At 38.3% G+C, this 18575-nt stretch overlaps 1 protein-coding gene across 3 annotated transcripts; it reads right to left on the reverse strand.

The window, feature by feature from the left end:
• Positions 1 to 15229: 15229 nt before the first annotated feature.
• Positions 15230 to 18192, reverse strand: LOC118276875 (protein PIF-like). 3 transcript variants are annotated; one of them, XM_035595467.2, is made up of 6 exons: positions 18061 to 18192; positions 17510 to 17536; positions 17147 to 17203; positions 16108 to 16794; positions 15850 to 15879; positions 15230 to 15410 (listed from the first exon to the last, which is right to left on the reverse strand). In XM_035595467.2, exons 1-6 carry the CDS (start codon positions 18112 to 18114, stop codon positions 15366 to 15368), a joined length of 900 nt encoding a protein of 299 aa, XP_035451360.2. In that variant the 5' UTR covers positions 18115 to 18192; the 3' UTR covers positions 15230 to 15365. The 3 variants fall into 3 exon arrangements, with proteins under 3 accessions (XP_035451360.2, XP_035451361.2, XP_035451362.2); XM_035595468.2 differs by having other exon boundaries at positions 17510 to 17533; positions 18061 to 18187; XM_035595469.2 differs by lacking the exon at positions 15850 to 15879.
• Between the last annotated feature and the right edge of the window lie 383 nt (positions 18193 to 18575).

Consider the following 18575-nt stretch of genomic DNA (forward strand, 5'->3'; position numbering starts at 1 on the left):
CTACGGCTTATGTTTATCATGAGTTGTTACTTGTATGGCGCGCTGTGTAATCAGGCTTATTTTCTTGTGGTACAAGTGGGGAGAGATGAGCGTCTTGTATTTTAATTTTGTTTAATTGTTGAAAGTTATCGTATTATATTAGTAGCCTATGGGTGCTTTTGCACCAGAGATGTGCTATGTAGCTATGCTACGAAGATGTAATAGCTACGCTGTGAAACTATGTGACCATTTCCACTGATACTTAGCTATGTAGCTGTGCGTGGAAGATGCGCCGCTAGATGCAATGTATTGTTAGGGAAGCCACCCGTAGCACGCATCAATAATACGCATTCTTCTACATAAAAACACAGCCTAACTGAGTCCGTTTCCACTAGTGCTAAGTTATGTGTACCAATGTATATGATTGGTGGAAGCCAAATGCATCCACAGCAACGTAGCATGGCACATTACTGGTGGCAAAGCACCCTTAGTCACCGAGCTTGCTCAATGCGGGTTTGGCGATTTTCAACTTATAAAACAGTTAGAGAGATTGATATTCAATTAGGAATAGGAGTAGACTGAGTTTTATATTTACACATAGGCTAGATTTTATCCCACAACAAAATACGCGGGGGACGCCGCTGACAGCTAGTAGCCTAGTAAAAAAATAATTCAACCTTTGAAATCGCTACCTCTCATAGCTCGCGACACAGAATCGAACATACTAATCTGGTTGGTATTACGAGCATTGCAATACAAAGCTATTAGGGTAATGCATCCAATTGATTTAAGTATCACACTGCATGACGCTTCTCTTTTATTCAAAGTCGCCGCCTCTTGAGAGACTGGTCAGACAAACAACAATGATGTAATCTGTTGAGCAGTGCGAGGTTGGGTAAAGTATTATTGGGTTTTCTTAGTGTAATACTTGATTACTAGTTTTTGACCGAGGCTCCGTCGCGTTCTTTTAAGGGATTGGGGGCTGATTTGCAAAAAATAATATGCATTCTTTTTTTGTTAATCATATAGCAATTTTTAGCTTTATATACAAAAAGAAGCCAATGTCACTATCCGGAGATTGGACAGCAGCGCCGTCGAATAAATCTGGACTTTTTTAACTGCGATCTTCAACCAGCCTGCCAAGAGTGGAGGTAATTGCAAACCCTTATTATGAAGAGAATGTTTACAATCCAATAGTGGATCGTCACGGGCTGTCGATGTGACGAAGTACGTGCGATTAACAAATCCCACTTTGATATTCTCAATACGAAAGTTTGTATGTTTGTTTGTTACTCCTTCAAGTCAAAACGGCTGAAGGGATCGAGATGAAATTTAGAACAGGGGTAGATCACAGTCTACCTAGAGTAGGCGAGTAAGGAATAGGCCATTTTTAGGGTTCCGTAGCCAAATGGCAAAAAACGGAACCCTTATAGATTCGTCATGTCTGTCTGTCCGTCCGTCCGTCCGTCCGTCCGTCCGTCCGTATGTCACAGCCATTTATTTCCGAAACTGTGGGGCCTACATAGTTGAAATTTTGTAGGTTGATGTATTTCGGTAACCGAAAAATGAGTGTCCCCCCCCTCTAACTTTTAAAATAAGAGAGTGAGAAAACTAAAAAAAATATATGCTGTAGATTTCAATAGAAACTAACAACGAAAATTGGTTTGAACCAGATATCGTTATTAGTTTTTAAGAAATAAAATATTTTCAAAAACCGCAAATATAACTTTGTCGTTCATACAAACACTATGTAAAACCAAGTTATATTATATGCCACCTACTTGCTGTTACGGAACCCTTCACGGGCGAGTCCGAATCGCACATGACCGGTTTTTCTCATTGGAACCCGGGTGATGCCACGGGCAGAAGCTAGAAACAAAAGTGTACCACAAAACTGTACGGAATCCGGAATAGTATGAAGTTTAGAGGATTCAGTAGAAACCAACACTTTGTTTGATATGGGGGAATTGAAAACTTTACTCACCCTCACTGTTTTATAGCTATTTCCGTGTATTTGAATTAAGTTTGTCGGATTTACGATTCGAATACATTATGACGACGATAGGCCGTGTGAAGATGACTGAGTAGAACTAATTTGTGCGACGTGCAATGCCATGTCTTTTATCCCCGAAGGGGTAGGCAGAGGTGCACATTAGGACACGGAATGCTTTTTGTGTTATAAGTCCCATATAATTGGGATACAATTCCAGACTCCGTGCGTGAGAAATTTTCGAAAAACCGAAAAAAGCCCAGTACTACTTTGCCCTACCCGATATCGAACCCGAGACCCCTTGTCGCACTAGCGAACACTCGACCAACGAGGCAGTCTTCAGCTTTATAATTAGCATAAATACACTAACCATTCAAGTATTCACACTTACTTAAGGCTTAACATATCAATTTCCTAATACTTTCTAATCTTCAGCTTATAACTAAGCTTACCTAGTATAGTAAGGCATATTATATGAAACTAGTGATTTTAATCTTAACAACCTGTTTTAGTTTACGTAGAGGTAATGTTATATTGTTATCTAAGTATGTACATACATACATAACCTCACGCCTGTCTCCTATGGAGGTAGGCAGAGACAATGGAACGCCAATTGCTACGAATCTTACATACCTCTTTTGCTTCATCAACAGTCATCATGATGACTGTTCCGAGTTATAACGTACTTTCTAAGATTTTAAAGACAGAACTGGGGGCCTACTCCGGTTCTCGAATCCGAAGTTTCGTTTAATCTTCGGCCGTAGGTTTTATTGATTACTAATAGAATTACTTAAAATAACGTTTTATTTTTAATTTCATATGAAAACCTATTTATTTATGTTCATTTCATTCGTTCATTTTTGTTTATAGTCCAGCAGTGGCCACTTCCCCAGCCACCGCGAGAGACACTCCGGACGTCAGGGATCGCGGGACGATCTCCAGCCACAGTAAGTGCGGACCTGCGGACGGCGAGTAAGGGTAGCTCGCCGCCCGACCAGAACTAGACCCGTGCGTGCGGCGCGTCTCAAACAGCCATCAGACCACCACAGATGGGGCCCAGTAGGGCTGATGCTTGATCCGGAGCTGCGGACTACCTAGCGGGTTTACCGGGGCTCCGGCTTGAAAAGCAGGAGTAGGAATGGGGTGGTTTTTAGTCAGCAAGGCGAGAGAAGTCATTGAATGATTTTCACCCCTTAAAAAGCAGTGGACACTTACGTGTTGGTGAATATAAAGTGTTGTTTTTAGATTGGATGCCCAACCGGTATCACGGAGCTACTAACAATAACTTGACCAATGATGCATAAAATAATTTAATTGTTTTAAATACCGATGCGATACCTTGATAGAGGTATCGGAAACTGTTTTATTGATTGATTGTAACGGGTTTAGTAAACGCACGGCGTAACACAATAGAAGGCTTAGTGCGAGTTTTGTTTTTGTACACCGTAAAACGGGGTGAATAGAAACAAATCAGGGGTGAATAGGAACAACATTTTGTTGTTTTCACGTAATTTAGAACTGTTTACACCATTTTAATATTTTTTATTAATTCAGTATTAAAACCAAAATCATGAAAACAAACTAATAATCCTAATAAAAAAAAAATCTATTCACCCCCTGAGTTTCTATTCACCCCATTTTACCGTTATAATGAGAGCAAATCGAGACCGTGTTCGACGCTCTTTACACTTAGTATGAGTTTGATTTATATTTAAAATAATCGCAACGAATCGAATCGGCGCTCTGATTGGTTGGTTAATTCGAGTCAGAGAGAGATAGAGAGAGAGAGATGGAGATAGAGAAAGAGAGATAGAGAGAGAGATGGAGATAGAGAAAGAGATGGAGATAGACAGAGAGATGGAGATAAAAATAAATAGAGAGAGAGAGAGAGAAAGAGAGACAGTGAGAGAATTGCTCTCGTTTCGATTACTTTAAACGTATAGCAAACTCATACTAAGGGTACTGGATTGATTGGCTCCAATGAACTACCCAATCAGAGTGTCGAATGCGGTGTCGTTTCGATCTCGTTAAAAATATTACAAATTCGTACTAAGTCCTAAGACTGCTTCAAGGAACGCTTACTTTTAACGGTCTTGTTTGGCTATTGGCAATACCTACTAACTTAGTAATACAACACTAGTTTTATGCCACGGTTTTACCTTGTTTTTGACAATATTATTTATCTAAATTGCAATGTATGTATGTATGTATAAGAAGTGGAAACTTGGAACTGAATTTGAAAGAGTTGTCTTTAAGTGATTGAGCTGATATCTCTCTACAACCAGTAGTTTCGGCTAAGCGTTTCGATAAAAACCCAGACCCGAAACAACAATTTATGGATCACACAAAGAGTTGCTCCGTATCGAACTCTCTACACGCTGCGCGGCAGCCTGTTGCCCAGCCACCGCACTAACTATGCAGTATTTTATATTTATAATATGTTCATGCATTTAGGAGTACAGAGAGAAGGATAGGCTAAGACTGCAGCCTAAGAGCGATTAAAAACTAGATTAATAAATATATTTACCTACACAATACCTTGTGTATCTCAAAGTCAAAGTCAAAATCATTTGTCTCAATTTGACTAGGAAGACACGGATAAACATCCAAACAAACAAACTTTCTGTGAACATAATAATAAGGTAACCTATAAATAGTGTTGCAAATGTTTGACTAATAGATCTGACCGTTGCATTTCTTATTAGTTATACCTTCCACGGTTAAACTATTAACGAAAATCTTAACCATAACTAGCCTAGTCAGTTCAGAACATAACACCAAACCCTTATTTCTATAACACTAGAGTCTATTTTCGTTTAACATTTCATTTTCAATACGCAAAACTAAGTTGGTCGATGTGAAATTCTTAAAATATTGTTAAGCGATTTTAGACTTTATTTTGAGGGTGATAAGAGTTGTATGGTACGAGTGTGTCGAGCGATGATTACCGTCACGGCGATTCAATTATTTAGCACTTGACGGCCGATTGAATTGTTATGGTGTTTGTTTTTGTTTTTTTTTGTTGTACTAGCTACTGCTACGGCTTTGCCTGCGTTTCCGTGGGATAAAGATCACCAACCAATCCCATCTCTTAACTAAAGGTTACTTTTTTAAGGGGGAAAATCATCCAATGGCTTCTCCTGTCTTGGGCGAGAGGGAGTGTCAGACTCTTACTGAATAAAAACCACCCCGTTCCTACACCTGGTTTTCGAGCCGGAGCCCCGGTAAACCCGCTAAATGGTCCGGAGCTTCAGATCAGAAACTAAAAGTTACTTAATACCCAAACTAACCCCTTACTTTTACTGTTTGGTCTCTACACATCACATCATCAGCCTTTAAGTAGGCACTGCTGACCAAAGGCCTCTTTTCACACAGAGAACGTTTGAGCATTAATCACCACGCTTGCTCAATGTGGGTTGGCGATTTCAAACTTGGTCTCACTTTGGTAAAAACTAAATTTCATTAAATTTTACCTTTTTTAGATTATGGGTTCATTTAAAACCAGTGGTTTAAGATATTAAAATACTAAGATACTAAAGAGCCTATACAAGCGTAAGCAGATCAACTTTTATAGATACAAGGATTATACGGATGCGAATAAGTTTGATTGGATCGGCCACTTCCAAGAAGCTTTCGATAAACATAATTAAACTATACCCACTTCTCATGCATGAGGGTGTGGGTTAGGATCAGGTAAGTAAGCCAATGTAACATTTTCCGAATTACATGTTCTGCGTAATCATCATCATATCAGTCGTAATCAGCGTTGTGTTTCTTTGTACAAGTGAGGTTACCGAAGGCCTAATTACCACCCTTCCTAATCATCGATTCCCCAACAACCCTTAAATTCCTAACCGCCAAAAGGTCGCTAACGCACTTGTAACGCCTCTGGTGTTTCGGGTGTCCATGGACGGCGGCGATTGCTTACCACCAGGTGATCCGTCTGCTCTTACTTACTTTCTGAAATAATTTCAACTGCATTTTTAATTGTAAAGGTTTTTGACAATCAAACAGTTGCAATACTAGTAATCATGAGAGATTTCATTGGAATTCTAATAATTTTCAAAAATAATCCACAATGCATTTCAAAAGTTTAAAACAATGAACCAAAAAGAGGTCCCGTTTGCACTAATCAAGTTTCGAACCACCTCTCTACACACAAGACAATTAATCAATTTGCCATACCAGTATTAATCACCTTAATAGCTATGACGTCATACAGTTTACAAATGACGTCACAGAATAATGTCACTTCATAACTCGAGTGTACTATGTTGTATTGACAGCCAATGTACTTCGCTACTAATCTCGACAAATTGACTGCAATACACTGCTGGCCATAATTAATTGGTCACTGTGTTTTACAAGGTAATTTTGTTTTGTGTTTTTTTTCGTGAATTTTGTTTGGAGTTGTTTTTTTTGTTGGATTTGACATACTATTACTGGCGTTGGCGTGGTGGCTGGGCAACTGGCTGTCGTACAATGTGTAGCGGGTTCGATTCCCGCACGGAGTAATTCTTTTTGTGATCCACAAATTGTTGTCTTGCCTCATCATCTGCCTAATCATCACACCCAGACTGGGTGTGAAGTGTTTATGAACTTATATGTTTTTAAATGCACCCACGATACAGGAGAAAATCCTAGAGTAGGCCAACTTTGTTTTTTATAAAAAAAAATGACTTTTAAAATGACGTAGATAATCATGATTTTGCTAATTATCAAGTTCGTTTTTTTAATGAAAGAGTTAGTAGGTATGTTTTACAGTTCGAAAATCTATTTTTTGTTAGCTATGTTATAAACTATTATTCTTTTTATAATTACTATAGTGAGACATACTAAATGAACTAAAAATCACGGTTTACTCACGTAAATTCGTCGTCAACGTTGACCTTGTCTCGTCATGATGAAGAGTCTCTTTGTGATTCGAAACTAGTAGTGCCTTTCTTGATTAATTTACTTAACTAAACCGTGATTTTTAGCTCGTTGTCCAATGTCCAACATTACATTTTTATTGTTTCTCGACAAACTCGAGTTTGATTGTTTCAGACAGGACTCAGCAGTTAAACTTGGCAATTTTCAATAAAAAACGTGCACATGTCATTCAAATTCGACTCATTTATACTCAACAATCAGTACAAAACCACAAAACATTTTACAAATTAAGAATTCATAAACAGTCACACACAACCAAATCAACTCATCAGGTACCTAGTCCCAACTAATTGCAAACAACCCTTTCCCAACAACTAACCTAATAAACTGATTATAACTAAAAACAACTAAAACCGAACGAAACTTAATAATTTATTACACCATCATTTGAATAATATAACAGACGGACAGTTTGTCAAAAACTTTCTCCGAATCCGTTTTAGGGCACATTTTGTTTACTTCTGACTGCCTCGTTGGTCGAGTGGTCACAAGTGCGACTGCCGAAAAGGGAACTGGGGTCTCAGGTTCGATACCCGGGTCGTAATTGTTTTTTTTGGGACAACCCCGCCACATCCTCCCTGCTGCAACTCCTGTAAGCCAGGATCTACAGTAGATACAACCATGAAAACTTCGGAACACTAAAGTCCGGCGCGTTCCAGGGAAATGAATGACTGTCTTGGATCCCGCAACGAAATAAATCAGAAGATTTAAGATTAGAGAAGAAGAAAAAGTCTAGTCTAGTAGTATATATTAGTGAGTGGATCGTAATATTAGTGAGCTTTTTTCGGTTTTTCGAAAATTTCTCAGTAGTAGCACGGAGTCTGGAATTGTGGCCAGTATATGGCAATAGGCTCACCCCCTATTACATGGGACTTAAAACACAAATGATGAAAAGAAGGTGTACATTGTATAGCGGCATTATGTGCCGTAATGTCCATTGTGCACCTCTGCCTACCCCTTTGGGGATAAAAGGCGTGAAGTTGAAGAAGAAGTTTGTTTACTTTTCTGCCCATGTCCCGAAATTTCGGTCTTATTGTTATTTGTTATTTGCTCCGTGTCAATTATACCGCTGGGCTCTGGTTTGGGCGAATTAATTTCGAGGCCATTTGCGCTTTTTTCTCTGAGGTGAGCTAAATTTTATGTGATTATGTGTACGTGGTTGCGTGTTTCTCCGATTTTGCTTTGCGAAGGTGAGGTTTTAATTTTGTGATTTTGACTGTTAAATAAGTTGTGTAAGTGTCAATCACTATTTTAATTTCTGTCTCACTTTGAGATTCTTAGATTAAGAAAGATATTTTTGCCAATATTTCACAACAGACGAAAAAGAAAATAGGAAAAAAAATGCATGTAATTGACACTGGCATTCGACAATTATTATGTCATTTTCAGAATTACGTTATAGTAGATTTAAAAAAAATATGTAAGACTTTTTTGTTAGTCACAAACAGTCGCCATAATACTTATCTATTTTTAGCTTTCTATCTTGAAAATTGCGGAATGTTCCATACAAACTTCCCACCCCTATTTTAGGAAAGTGGGGTTAGAAAGAGACAAAAAGTAGCCTATGTCACTCTCCAATCCCAAAAAAAACATGTCATAAACTCCCTCCGTTACGACGCGAAGATAGGACAAACAAACAAACACACTTTCCCATTAATGATAGTAATATGAATATGGATTTTACAAAAAACTAGTAAAATATCTAGCGAAAATTGAAGGTAAAATAAATATTCTAACATATTTAAAATAATGAATGGCCCATTAATTTGCAAGCAAGTGTAACAGCAAACAAAGCTTATGGGTGATACATTAGCCAGGAGTAACGGTGTCCATGTCGATCATCGTCATTATGATGATGATATACAAACTGACGTGTATACAATTATTGCCTATTTCGGTCATTGGTTTGTGTATACTGCTGCAAGTCTATCTGCCGCACTCAGAGTCATTTAATGCTTACTTAAACTATTCCTTAGTAACGATTTTGTACCGAAAATAATGACTAAGTAACCATTAAATGACTCTGAGTACGGCAGTATGTGGATTCGGGTTTTAGATTAATCAACAGCCTATAAGCGGCCATTGCTGACCAAAGGCCTCTTCTCACACAGAAAAGATTTGAGCATTAATCACCACGCTTGCTCAATGCGGGTTGGCGATTTCAATATTATATTTAGATATTATAAGCTCAGGTTTCCTCATGATGTTTTCCTTTACCATTTGTCTAAATGATATTAGTTTTTAAAATGTCACATTAGTACTTGCCATTGGTAGGTTTCGAAACCGCACTCTCATGTATAAGAAGCGGGTGTCTTAAACCTTCAAACTACCACGCATGAAACGACGAGGAATTTTGTTGAATAGGATTAGTACCCTATTCTACAAAATTCACTTTTAATGTTAATAAAAATACATTTTCTTTACCTAAACGTCTTAGCACTATATAACGAAAAGACGGAACAGTAAGTACGGTAACTGTAAATTAAAAATGTCGTGTCTCCACAATTTTTATTAATAATACTTGGGGGACGGCGCAACTATGAAATTCCGGTGGTCAACGGCGCAAAGGTTAATTTGTTCGGCTTCAGGCCGCCGTGCAGTGTAAATACCGCTCATATTTTTGCTTTAATGGAAAATTTTGTTGTTGATTTGCTACGGTCGGACACTCGGAGAAGGTATTTTTATGAAGTGAAGAAAGAATTGGTCTAAAATATTTTAAAATAGATATTAAGAGATACATTTTTGGGGGAGTCATCCAATATCTTCTCCCGTCTCGGGTGAGGCGAGAAGAAGTGTCAGTCTCTTACTGACTAAAAACCAACCCGATCCTACTCCTACTTTTAGAGCCGGAGCACCTAGTAACTCGCTAGGAAGTCTGCAACTCCAGGTCGATATTAGAAAGAAACAAGGAAGAAAAAGCATTTATTTGATAGAAGACACGTTCACAAATAGTCTAGTCTATAGTTCATCAGTCCTACTGAGCCCTATCACTAGCGATCTGATGGCTTTTTGAGGTACATTGGTACTTTTATTGGTAATATTTAGGGCAACGTCACATATCACATTTTATTACAAACATTATTTGTGTGAGCTATAAATTGAGGGTCTAGATTGATTGGAGAAATAGCACGGCTTCCGAATTATATATTTTCTCAAAAATTATGACAATTTACCCAGGCAATCGGATGTCTAAAATTTCTCGCTGGCAACACTGAATAACGTACTTAATATTGCAATACTGCCCTTCTTCTTTAAGGTACACGTCCACAGGCCCGCATCGTACGCATCGCACGCAACAGATTTTAGTTTGTCTTGTATAGAAACTCATATAACTGCGTCCACCGAGCCGCATTGTACGGACCGCATCATCAGCAACACCTACATGCGATGCGTACTGATGACGTCATACGGAATGCGTACGACGCGGGTCTGTGGACCCTTACCTTTATGAATGATAAATGATATTTATTTTGCAAATAGGTTATAAAATAACACTTTTACACGTCAATCTCTTAAATAACTAAATGAGGCCGTTATGTACCACATCCAACCTCTAAACATATTCGTTCATCCCAACTGTACTTGTATTTTGTGTGGCTTCTCCGTGCTTTGCACAGCCGGAGTTGGTCCTCTAGCATTATATTAAATTAGTTGATAACAAATATGACCGGGTAAACTTTCGATCATTGGCTTTATGGCTCTCTACTACTCTACTACACTTTTAGGTGAGAGATATAATTTGGAAGTCGGTAGAGAGCGCCTTAGGCGGACATAAATCGATGAAATAGGGGATATATAAAAAATAATAATAAGCAAGCTTTTATGCAACAAAGAAGCGCTGGGTACATGTGCATCGAAATATGGTCACGTAAACAAAATGAGAATAGAAAATATTTTTTTTGTTTAAAAAAAATCCATGAAAAAAAACCGTTGCCTATAAGATTTTCTCCTGTGTCGTGGGTGTGTTTACAAACATACAACTTCACATACACGGAACACTAGTTTTTGGACCACACCGCATCGCGTCACACCGAATCGCGTTGGATTCGCGTGTCACCGCAACGCTTCGCGTTCGCTTCTAAAACGTTCATGCAGGACGTCACCTGATAGACTCGTGTCATTTGGCATTCTATCGTCTCTGCTCAACTTTCAATCATTTTACATTAATTTCCTTTCTTGTTTGACCAAAATAATCTTAAACTTAGTAATAGTAGTAACTTAGTAATGCCGTTTGGAAATCGGTGGACCATTTCCGTGGTGCAAATGCTGTGCTATAAATCGTCTTACAACATTATTATGCCTTAGAACAGGAGCTTGCGACCAGTGTGCATCGTTTCTTGAAATGTTAAGGTGTATGTACAGTGACACTTATTCAGAATGCAAGTAAGAAAATAAAGTTTTAATCAGAGACAGAAGCTATTATTACAATAAACTTGAAACAACGCTTGCGTTATGTGTGTGAGGTTGTCGTTGGCCCAGTTACCCTTCCCTTCCCAATCTTCCCAATCACCGATTCCCCAACAACACTTAAATACCTAACCCCCAAAAGGCCGGCAACGCACTTGTAACGCCTCTGGTCTGGAGCTGCGGACGACCTAGCGGATTACCGGGGCTCCGACTCGAAAGTAGGAGTAGGAACGTGGTGATTTTAAGTCAGCGAGACTCTGACACTCCCTCTCGCGAGTCATTAGATGATATTCTCCCCACGAAAAAAAAAAACGCCACTAGTGTTTCGGGAGTTCATGGACGGCGGTGATTGCTTAACATCAGGTGAACCGTCTGCTCAATTTCTTATACCATAGAAAAGTACTACAGAAAAGTCTTTAATAGTAGATTAACATTGTAAACAAGTCTTAGGTATAACATAAATCGGACCGGCGCGTCGGTCGCGTCGGTGCAATTTCCAGGCGGTCCACGGGACCCGCGCTTGGCGTGATAAATCGTAGGAGCTGCTCCACACAGGTGCTAATTATTACGTGGTATCATTACTAATTAGGTAATACAGTTAATTTACCCTTTGTTTTATTATGCTGAAGCTATATCATTATTTATTAAACGGTTTTATTTTGTTTACCTTGTTTGTTTTAGTCAAGTTTAGTCATTGGAATTTTTGCCCCTTCTTGATGATATGTCGATTTGATGATTGATACATACTCTTAATGTTGATGACTATTTCATCTATTACATAAGCTTTTTTTGATGCTGGAAAATCATCCTATGACTTCTCCCGTTTTAAGGCGACGCAAGTGTGCCGCGAGGCAAGAGGAAGTGTCTGACTCTTACTGACTAAAAACCACCCCGTACCTACTCCTGCTTTTCGAGCCGGAGCCCCGGTAAACCCGCTAGATAGTCCGCAGCTCCGGAATTACACTAGCTTCTGTCGGCGGCTTCGCCCGCATTCTCGTAGGATTAAAAGTGGCCTATGTGTTAATTTAGTAGATTCTAATCTACCCCTGTTTAACATTTAATCTCGAATCCCTTCAGCTGTTTTGACGTCAAGGAGTAACAAATAAACAAACTTTCTCATATTTAGTAAATTATAGTAAGATTTTCTCACTCAAAATTAAGACACACAATAACATAATCGCTTTTATTATAACTTTCGCGAGACATACTAAATTGATTATTATTTTAGCGGCTTACTCACGTAATTGTTTTCAAGTAATTGTGTTGTAAAGAGTAGCAGCGTGACAATCGCCGCGTCGTGTGTCGCTGAATGCTGCTCATGAATATGAGCCTCTAGCTTGGCTTGAAACTAGTCGAGTTCCTCGTCAAACAGTTACGTGAGTAAGCCGATAACATAATCGCTTACACGAAATTGTAACTTAACTACTACATTACTTAATGGTGCTTAAAATTTACACCGCAAACTTGCTCCTATTCTCCCTCACTTGTTAACCCGTAGCCTCGGCCACGTAAACCCAAAAGTTTTTCAACTCAATCTTCAGTAAGGGTCTGACGGTGGATTAATCTATTGAACCAAACCCAGTTATGTTGTACGGTTCTATAAAGTGTGGGGGTCCCACTTTATTTGTTAATCGTATGTGGTTTGAAGATTATGTGAGTTTTACCGAGTTATATGTCCATATTATATGCCTGTTTCCCATGAGAGAGAGACTATGCAACGCTAATGGGGTAGATGACATTTTTTTATTTTATTGTTCGTCTTATAGATTATTTTAAAACATTAGACAGGTACTTTTTATTTTCTTAGGGTAACAAATACTTTCGAAGATATATTGATTTGAAATATCTTATGACATCACTTCTAGGTATGTTTTATAGGTAGAAACGAACTATTTGCAGGTAATGGGAACTCCTAAACTTTGATTAGTTTTATCTAATAGTTATCTTAAATATGTTTTCATTACCTAACTGACGAACTAAATTGATTTTTAATTTTCATACCCCGTCATCTATTGCTACGATTCTTATATACCTCTTTCGCTTCATCAACAGTCATCAGTTATATTTACTTTCTAAGATTAAACACCATTGACATATTATATAACTACTACCAATTATACTCCGTAATTACACAATTCCTCAGCACATTACAATAAAGAACAAAAGTAGAAATAAAAGCATAATCAGCGACCTAAAACCTTACACAGTAATTCGTAGTACGAAATCACGAATGCCTACCCAAAGTGGCCATTAGTACAACCATCCTATCTAGAAAACATTCAATACCTCTACCATGAGTTTGAAGCAATAGTATTTCTCGATAGTCTACCGACGACGTAAATATTATGTACATGTCAAATTTTACAACGCCTCTATCAGTCACCAGTGGAACTAAAAGCCATGCAAAAAAGTTACTTCTACGCTATCGAGTATCGACAGAAACAATTATTATTATTTTTTTTATGTTAAATGGGCGGACGTTTGGCCGCTATCCCGCCTGATGGTAAGTGATGATGCGGCCTACGGTGGAGCACGTCTGCCCATAAGCAACCTATTCACTCGGGCTTTGAAGACACCCAGGTTGTACCCATCAGGAAACACAGACTCCGGCAAGGAGTTCCACTCCCTAGCAGTTCGCACAAGGAAGCTTGAAGCGAAGCGTTTCGTGCGAGTGGGTGGGATATCCACCATGAAACGGTGACGCCTCGCCGATTGTCTTGTGGTTCGATGATGGAAAGGACTAGGAGGAATCAAGTTGTGCAGTTCCCCTGCACACTCTCCGAAATGTATCCGGTAAAACAACAATTGTAGTAAACTTATGGTAGAGGTACTGGAACGACTCTCTGGAACCTGAGAGTTCCATTTGTTCGACTTGAGCTTTAAATGAGGACAAAGAAATTTACATCGCACCGTTTAAGACGATTGATGACACGGTCCCCGGAATTCCACGTGACGAAGACACCCTATTACTTATGATTGCTTTTAAGATTATGTTTTCATCGCATAGCGGTTTTGAAAGATAAAAAAATGTAGTCTACATATTTTTTAAGGAAATTACCTGTTTATGTGTTTTGTGTACACATTTTTTTTTAAAAGAGTAACTTTCTAGTTTCTTGCTCGTTCTTCTCTATTCAAAGCTACACTTTGAAACGATCTTAGAACCTAGCTTCACTGACAGACAAACTGACGGACAATTCAATTTGACGTTTCATAAGTGCCTTAAGATTAATTGAAATAAATGCTGAGACTTTGACTTTGTGTTATTACCTCAATTATTAGATATATGGAATAGCTACTCTCGCGCTGAGCCCGTTGCTCGACTCCTATTGTTTGTAGCATGATGTTTTAAGCCTATAGCCTTCCTCAATTCCTCGCATACTAAGAGATCTCTCTCAGTCGCTCTTCAAATTGAAGGAGGCGGCGACTCCCGCGGAGTTCGGAGGCCATGACAAACTCGCAATTACTTTGACATCCAGCTTGTCTATTGAAGGTCCCTGGAGCGACCAGTGGCCCGTTCGCTTTTAGCTACGGGTTCGGTGCCTCGGTGCGGATAAGGCTCGCCTGTCTACCTTGCTGTTATTACACAGCTGGACATTGGATACAACCACAGAAGGCACATAAATATTAAAAGCTATGGTAGGAGGCAAATGGAATTGTGCCCAGTATATGGCAATAGGCTCACCCCCTATTACATGGGACTTATAACACAAATGGTGAAAAGTGGGTGCACAGTGGCATTACATGTCCTAGTTTGCACCTCTGCCTACCCCTTCGGGGATAGTAGGCGTGACGATACAAAAATAATGCAATTGAAAATACCTAAATTCGGTTTGGAGTTACAATATTGTAATTTGAATATTTACTCTCAAAGCATTTGTGGATTCCTATCCGTGAGGACTTAAGATTTAATAAAAGATGATATGTATACAATGGTTATAATGTTTCAATAACTTTTACATTGAAATTCATTATTTTTTTAAATAAAAAATAAAGCGACCATCTTGCATGACGTATTTTTGGACATGGAGTAAAAGAAGAAAAATGTAACCAGCTAGTATCAAATCTGCCAGTCTGCGTTCCATGCTTCAGAATTTTCAGCCTCCTGAAAAATTGTATTTAAGAAAAATAACAGTTCGAATAGAAAAATTAAGGAAGCTAGATTTTAATATTAAGAAAAAAATCATTACTAGCTTCTTTCAGCCGCTTGGCTCGAGTTCCGTGGGGTAAAAAACCTATGTGTCATTCCAGACCATATCTACCCCTGTTCCAAATTTTATTCCGATCCCTTCAGCCGTTTTGAAATAAAGAAAGAATAAACAAACATACAATCTTTCGTATCTTACTAATATTATAAATGCGAAAGTTTGTGTGTATGTTTGTTACTCAATCACGTCAAAACGGCTGTAGGTATCGGTCTGAAATTTGGGACAGGTAGATATAGGTCTGAAATAACACATAGGTTGCTTTTTATCCTACGGGAATGCGGATGAAGCCGCGGGTAGAAGCTAGTTTATAAGTTGAAGTACTGCCTCGATACTTACGTTGTTGCTTCTTCTTTCACGTCTGTCGTCCTACGGATATTTAATGTTAATATTAAATACTAAATTAAATTACTTAGATAAGATTTACTTAAAACATGTAAGTTTTTAACACACAGACTGTTAAAAGTTAAGATAGAGATATAAAACTAAAATTAAGCTCACAGCTTAGCTATTACATCCTCGCAGCATAGCTACGCAGCACATCTCTGGTGGAAAAGCACTCTTATATCGGTTCTAAGTTACTAATATGACACTTACATCAGGTCTGTAGTCATCTCGCCTATCGTTATCTTGCCAGTCATAATTTCTTCGACCGTCTACATTCAATTTCTCGCTTTCTTGAATATTTTTATCTCCGTCTTGTCTGCTGTCATCAGGACTATCGTCATCACGTCTGCTACTACCTCTACCGCAGCGACAGTCATCAGGACTGTCATCACGCCTGCTTTTACCCCTACCGCAACCGCATTTATTTTTTTTACAACCACATTCATGTTTTTTTTTACAACCACATCGTCTGTAGTCATCCTGTGTGTTTTCTTCAAGCCTTTCGTCACCTACCTCGTCGTCAGGACTATCGTCATTACGCCTGTTTTTACCCTTACCGCAACCACGACCACATTTATCTTTTTTACAACACTTATTGCAACCACATCGTCTGCTTTCTTCTTGCCAGTCGTTATCTTGTTCATTTTCTTCTAGTTTGTCATTATCTCGTCTATTTACTTCTAGTCTGTCATTATCTTGTCTATATACGTCTAGTGAGTCACTGTCTCGTCTATATTTGTCTCGTGAGTCGTTATCTCGTCTGCTTTCTTCTCCCCAATCGTTATCACGTCTGCTGTTATCTTGCCAGTTATTATTTCGTCTGCTTTCGTCTTGTTCGTTATTTAGTCTGACGTCATCACTCCTATCGCTTTCGCGTCTGTTTTCCCGTTCAAGTCTCTGCGAATTTAAAATCGAGCTGTTATATGAAGTTTAGTATGAAATTGTTTACTGTTTTCTCTGTGATTAAGATACAAAATGCATTGACTGCCGGTTTTATATGTCACTATTCACATAAATTGTCATCAGAATAAGAATTTGAATACAAGTTTACCGTCAAATCCATGTAAATAACGTAGTTTCTTAATAGATGCTCAGTCTGAAGACCCTAGTATAAGTTATTCAGGACTGAACGTAGTACTAGTTATTGGTCAGTAACAGAAGTCATTGGATAATTTTCCCTATTCAAAATAAATACGGTGCTATTTACTAAGTAAGTTATTTGTACAATACCAGAGTTATTATTGCATACCAAATCGTCATCCTTGTCGTCATCATCATCATCATCATCGTCTCGGTCGCGTTCGCCCTGTACAACAGAATTTTGTTCATCAATTTTACTATTTTAAGGGTTTGAGTGAACTGTTTCTGATTTTCATTCTGTAGCTAATTGTATTTTTATTTTAGGGCGCTTTTCCACCAGATTTGTGTTATGTAGCTATGCTACGAAGATCTAATAGCTAAGCTGTGAAACTATGTGACTGTTTTTACTAAGCTATGCAGCTCGAGTATGCGATATATTGATAGTAGGGAAGCCATCCATAGATCCATATTATAAAACATATGTTGAATTACCTAAACATATTGTTAACAAATAAATATTGATCTCACTTACGCCATCATTGTCTCGATCTTCGACCTGCTTAAGAAAATAATGTATAATGTTAAGAGCATGTTATAATCATTTAAATATATGTATTCGTTTCTGTCAGCTGCGTTGGCGTTATCGAAATAAAAAATATCCTACGTTCTATTCTGTTAGTCTGAAAATTGTATCTCTGCATTTGTGCCTAATTTTATTTAGATCCATTACGTTTTTTTGTGCATAACCCATATTTATTGTTCCGGATATGCGTGTGGTGTGATGTGTATGTGAATGTGTATGTTTGTAAACTAACCCACGACACAAGAGATAATAATACCACGTCCATATCATTTACTTATGGAGGATGGAAGGCCCAATTACCTCCCGATCCCCGATTCCCCACAACCCTTAAACTCTTAACCCCAAAAAGCCGACAAAGCACTTGTAACGCTTCTGGTGTTTCGGGTGTTCATGGGCGGCAGCAATAGCTTACCATCAGGTGATCCGTCAGCTCGTTTACCAGCTTATATCATAAAAAAATATGTCATTGATAGATATGGTGGGATTTTTTTTTTACTTACCGGTGCAGCTAGTACCACGACGAGGCCAAGAGAGAAGAGGATGATTAACCTCATGGCTGCGAGCCCACAGTGACGCTGCTACGGCAACCACCCTCCACAGCATATAAAAACCTGGGAGGACCGTAAAAAATCAATATTAATGATTGCACGGTGTCCCATAACTGACCATGAAATCAAGACGCGTTTGTGAAAACAGATTTTTCTTTTCAAGTTACTTAAAGTACGTTTTTTAGTAATAATAATTAATTAAGTTTATTAAGAAAATCGATTATGGCTTTGTGTTTTTCTTTATTACTTTTCCATTTATTCGATGTTAAGGAAATTAGTTTTTTTATTTTTATTTATAATCTTAATTAGTTCCTATTATTTTGTGATAGCAATACATACAGTCAGACAAAGTCAAGTTGAATATGAATATAAATAATATCTATTCTTATGGTTGGTTCACAGTCTCTAAGTTTTGCGTACATATTTTCTACGAAATCATCGCTAGCGCGACTAGAGAGCAGATACAA

The sequence above is a fragment of the Spodoptera frugiperda genome, chromosome 17 (genome assembly GCF_023101765.2).
Source record: "Spodoptera frugiperda isolate SF20-4 chromosome 17, AGI-APGP_CSIRO_Sfru_2.0, whole genome shotgun sequence".
NCBI lineage: Eukaryota > Metazoa > Arthropoda > Insecta > Lepidoptera > Noctuidae > Spodoptera > Spodoptera frugiperda.

Bases quoted from the DNA above. Each gene is read 5' to 3' on its own strand.
- LOC118276875 (XM_035595467.2), bottom strand. From the start codon at position 18,114: ATGAGGTTAATCATCCTCTTCTCTCTTGGCCTCGTCGTGGTACTAGCT. The intron at 17,537-18,060 runs GTAAGTAAAAAA...TATTTTCTTAAG, and splicing joins TCGTGGTACTAGCTGCACCG to CAGGTCGAAGATCGAGACAA. The intron at 15,411-15,849 runs GTAAGTATCGAG...ACAATTTTTCAG, and splicing joins GTGAAAGAAGAAGCAACAAC to GAGGCTGAAAATTCTGAAGC.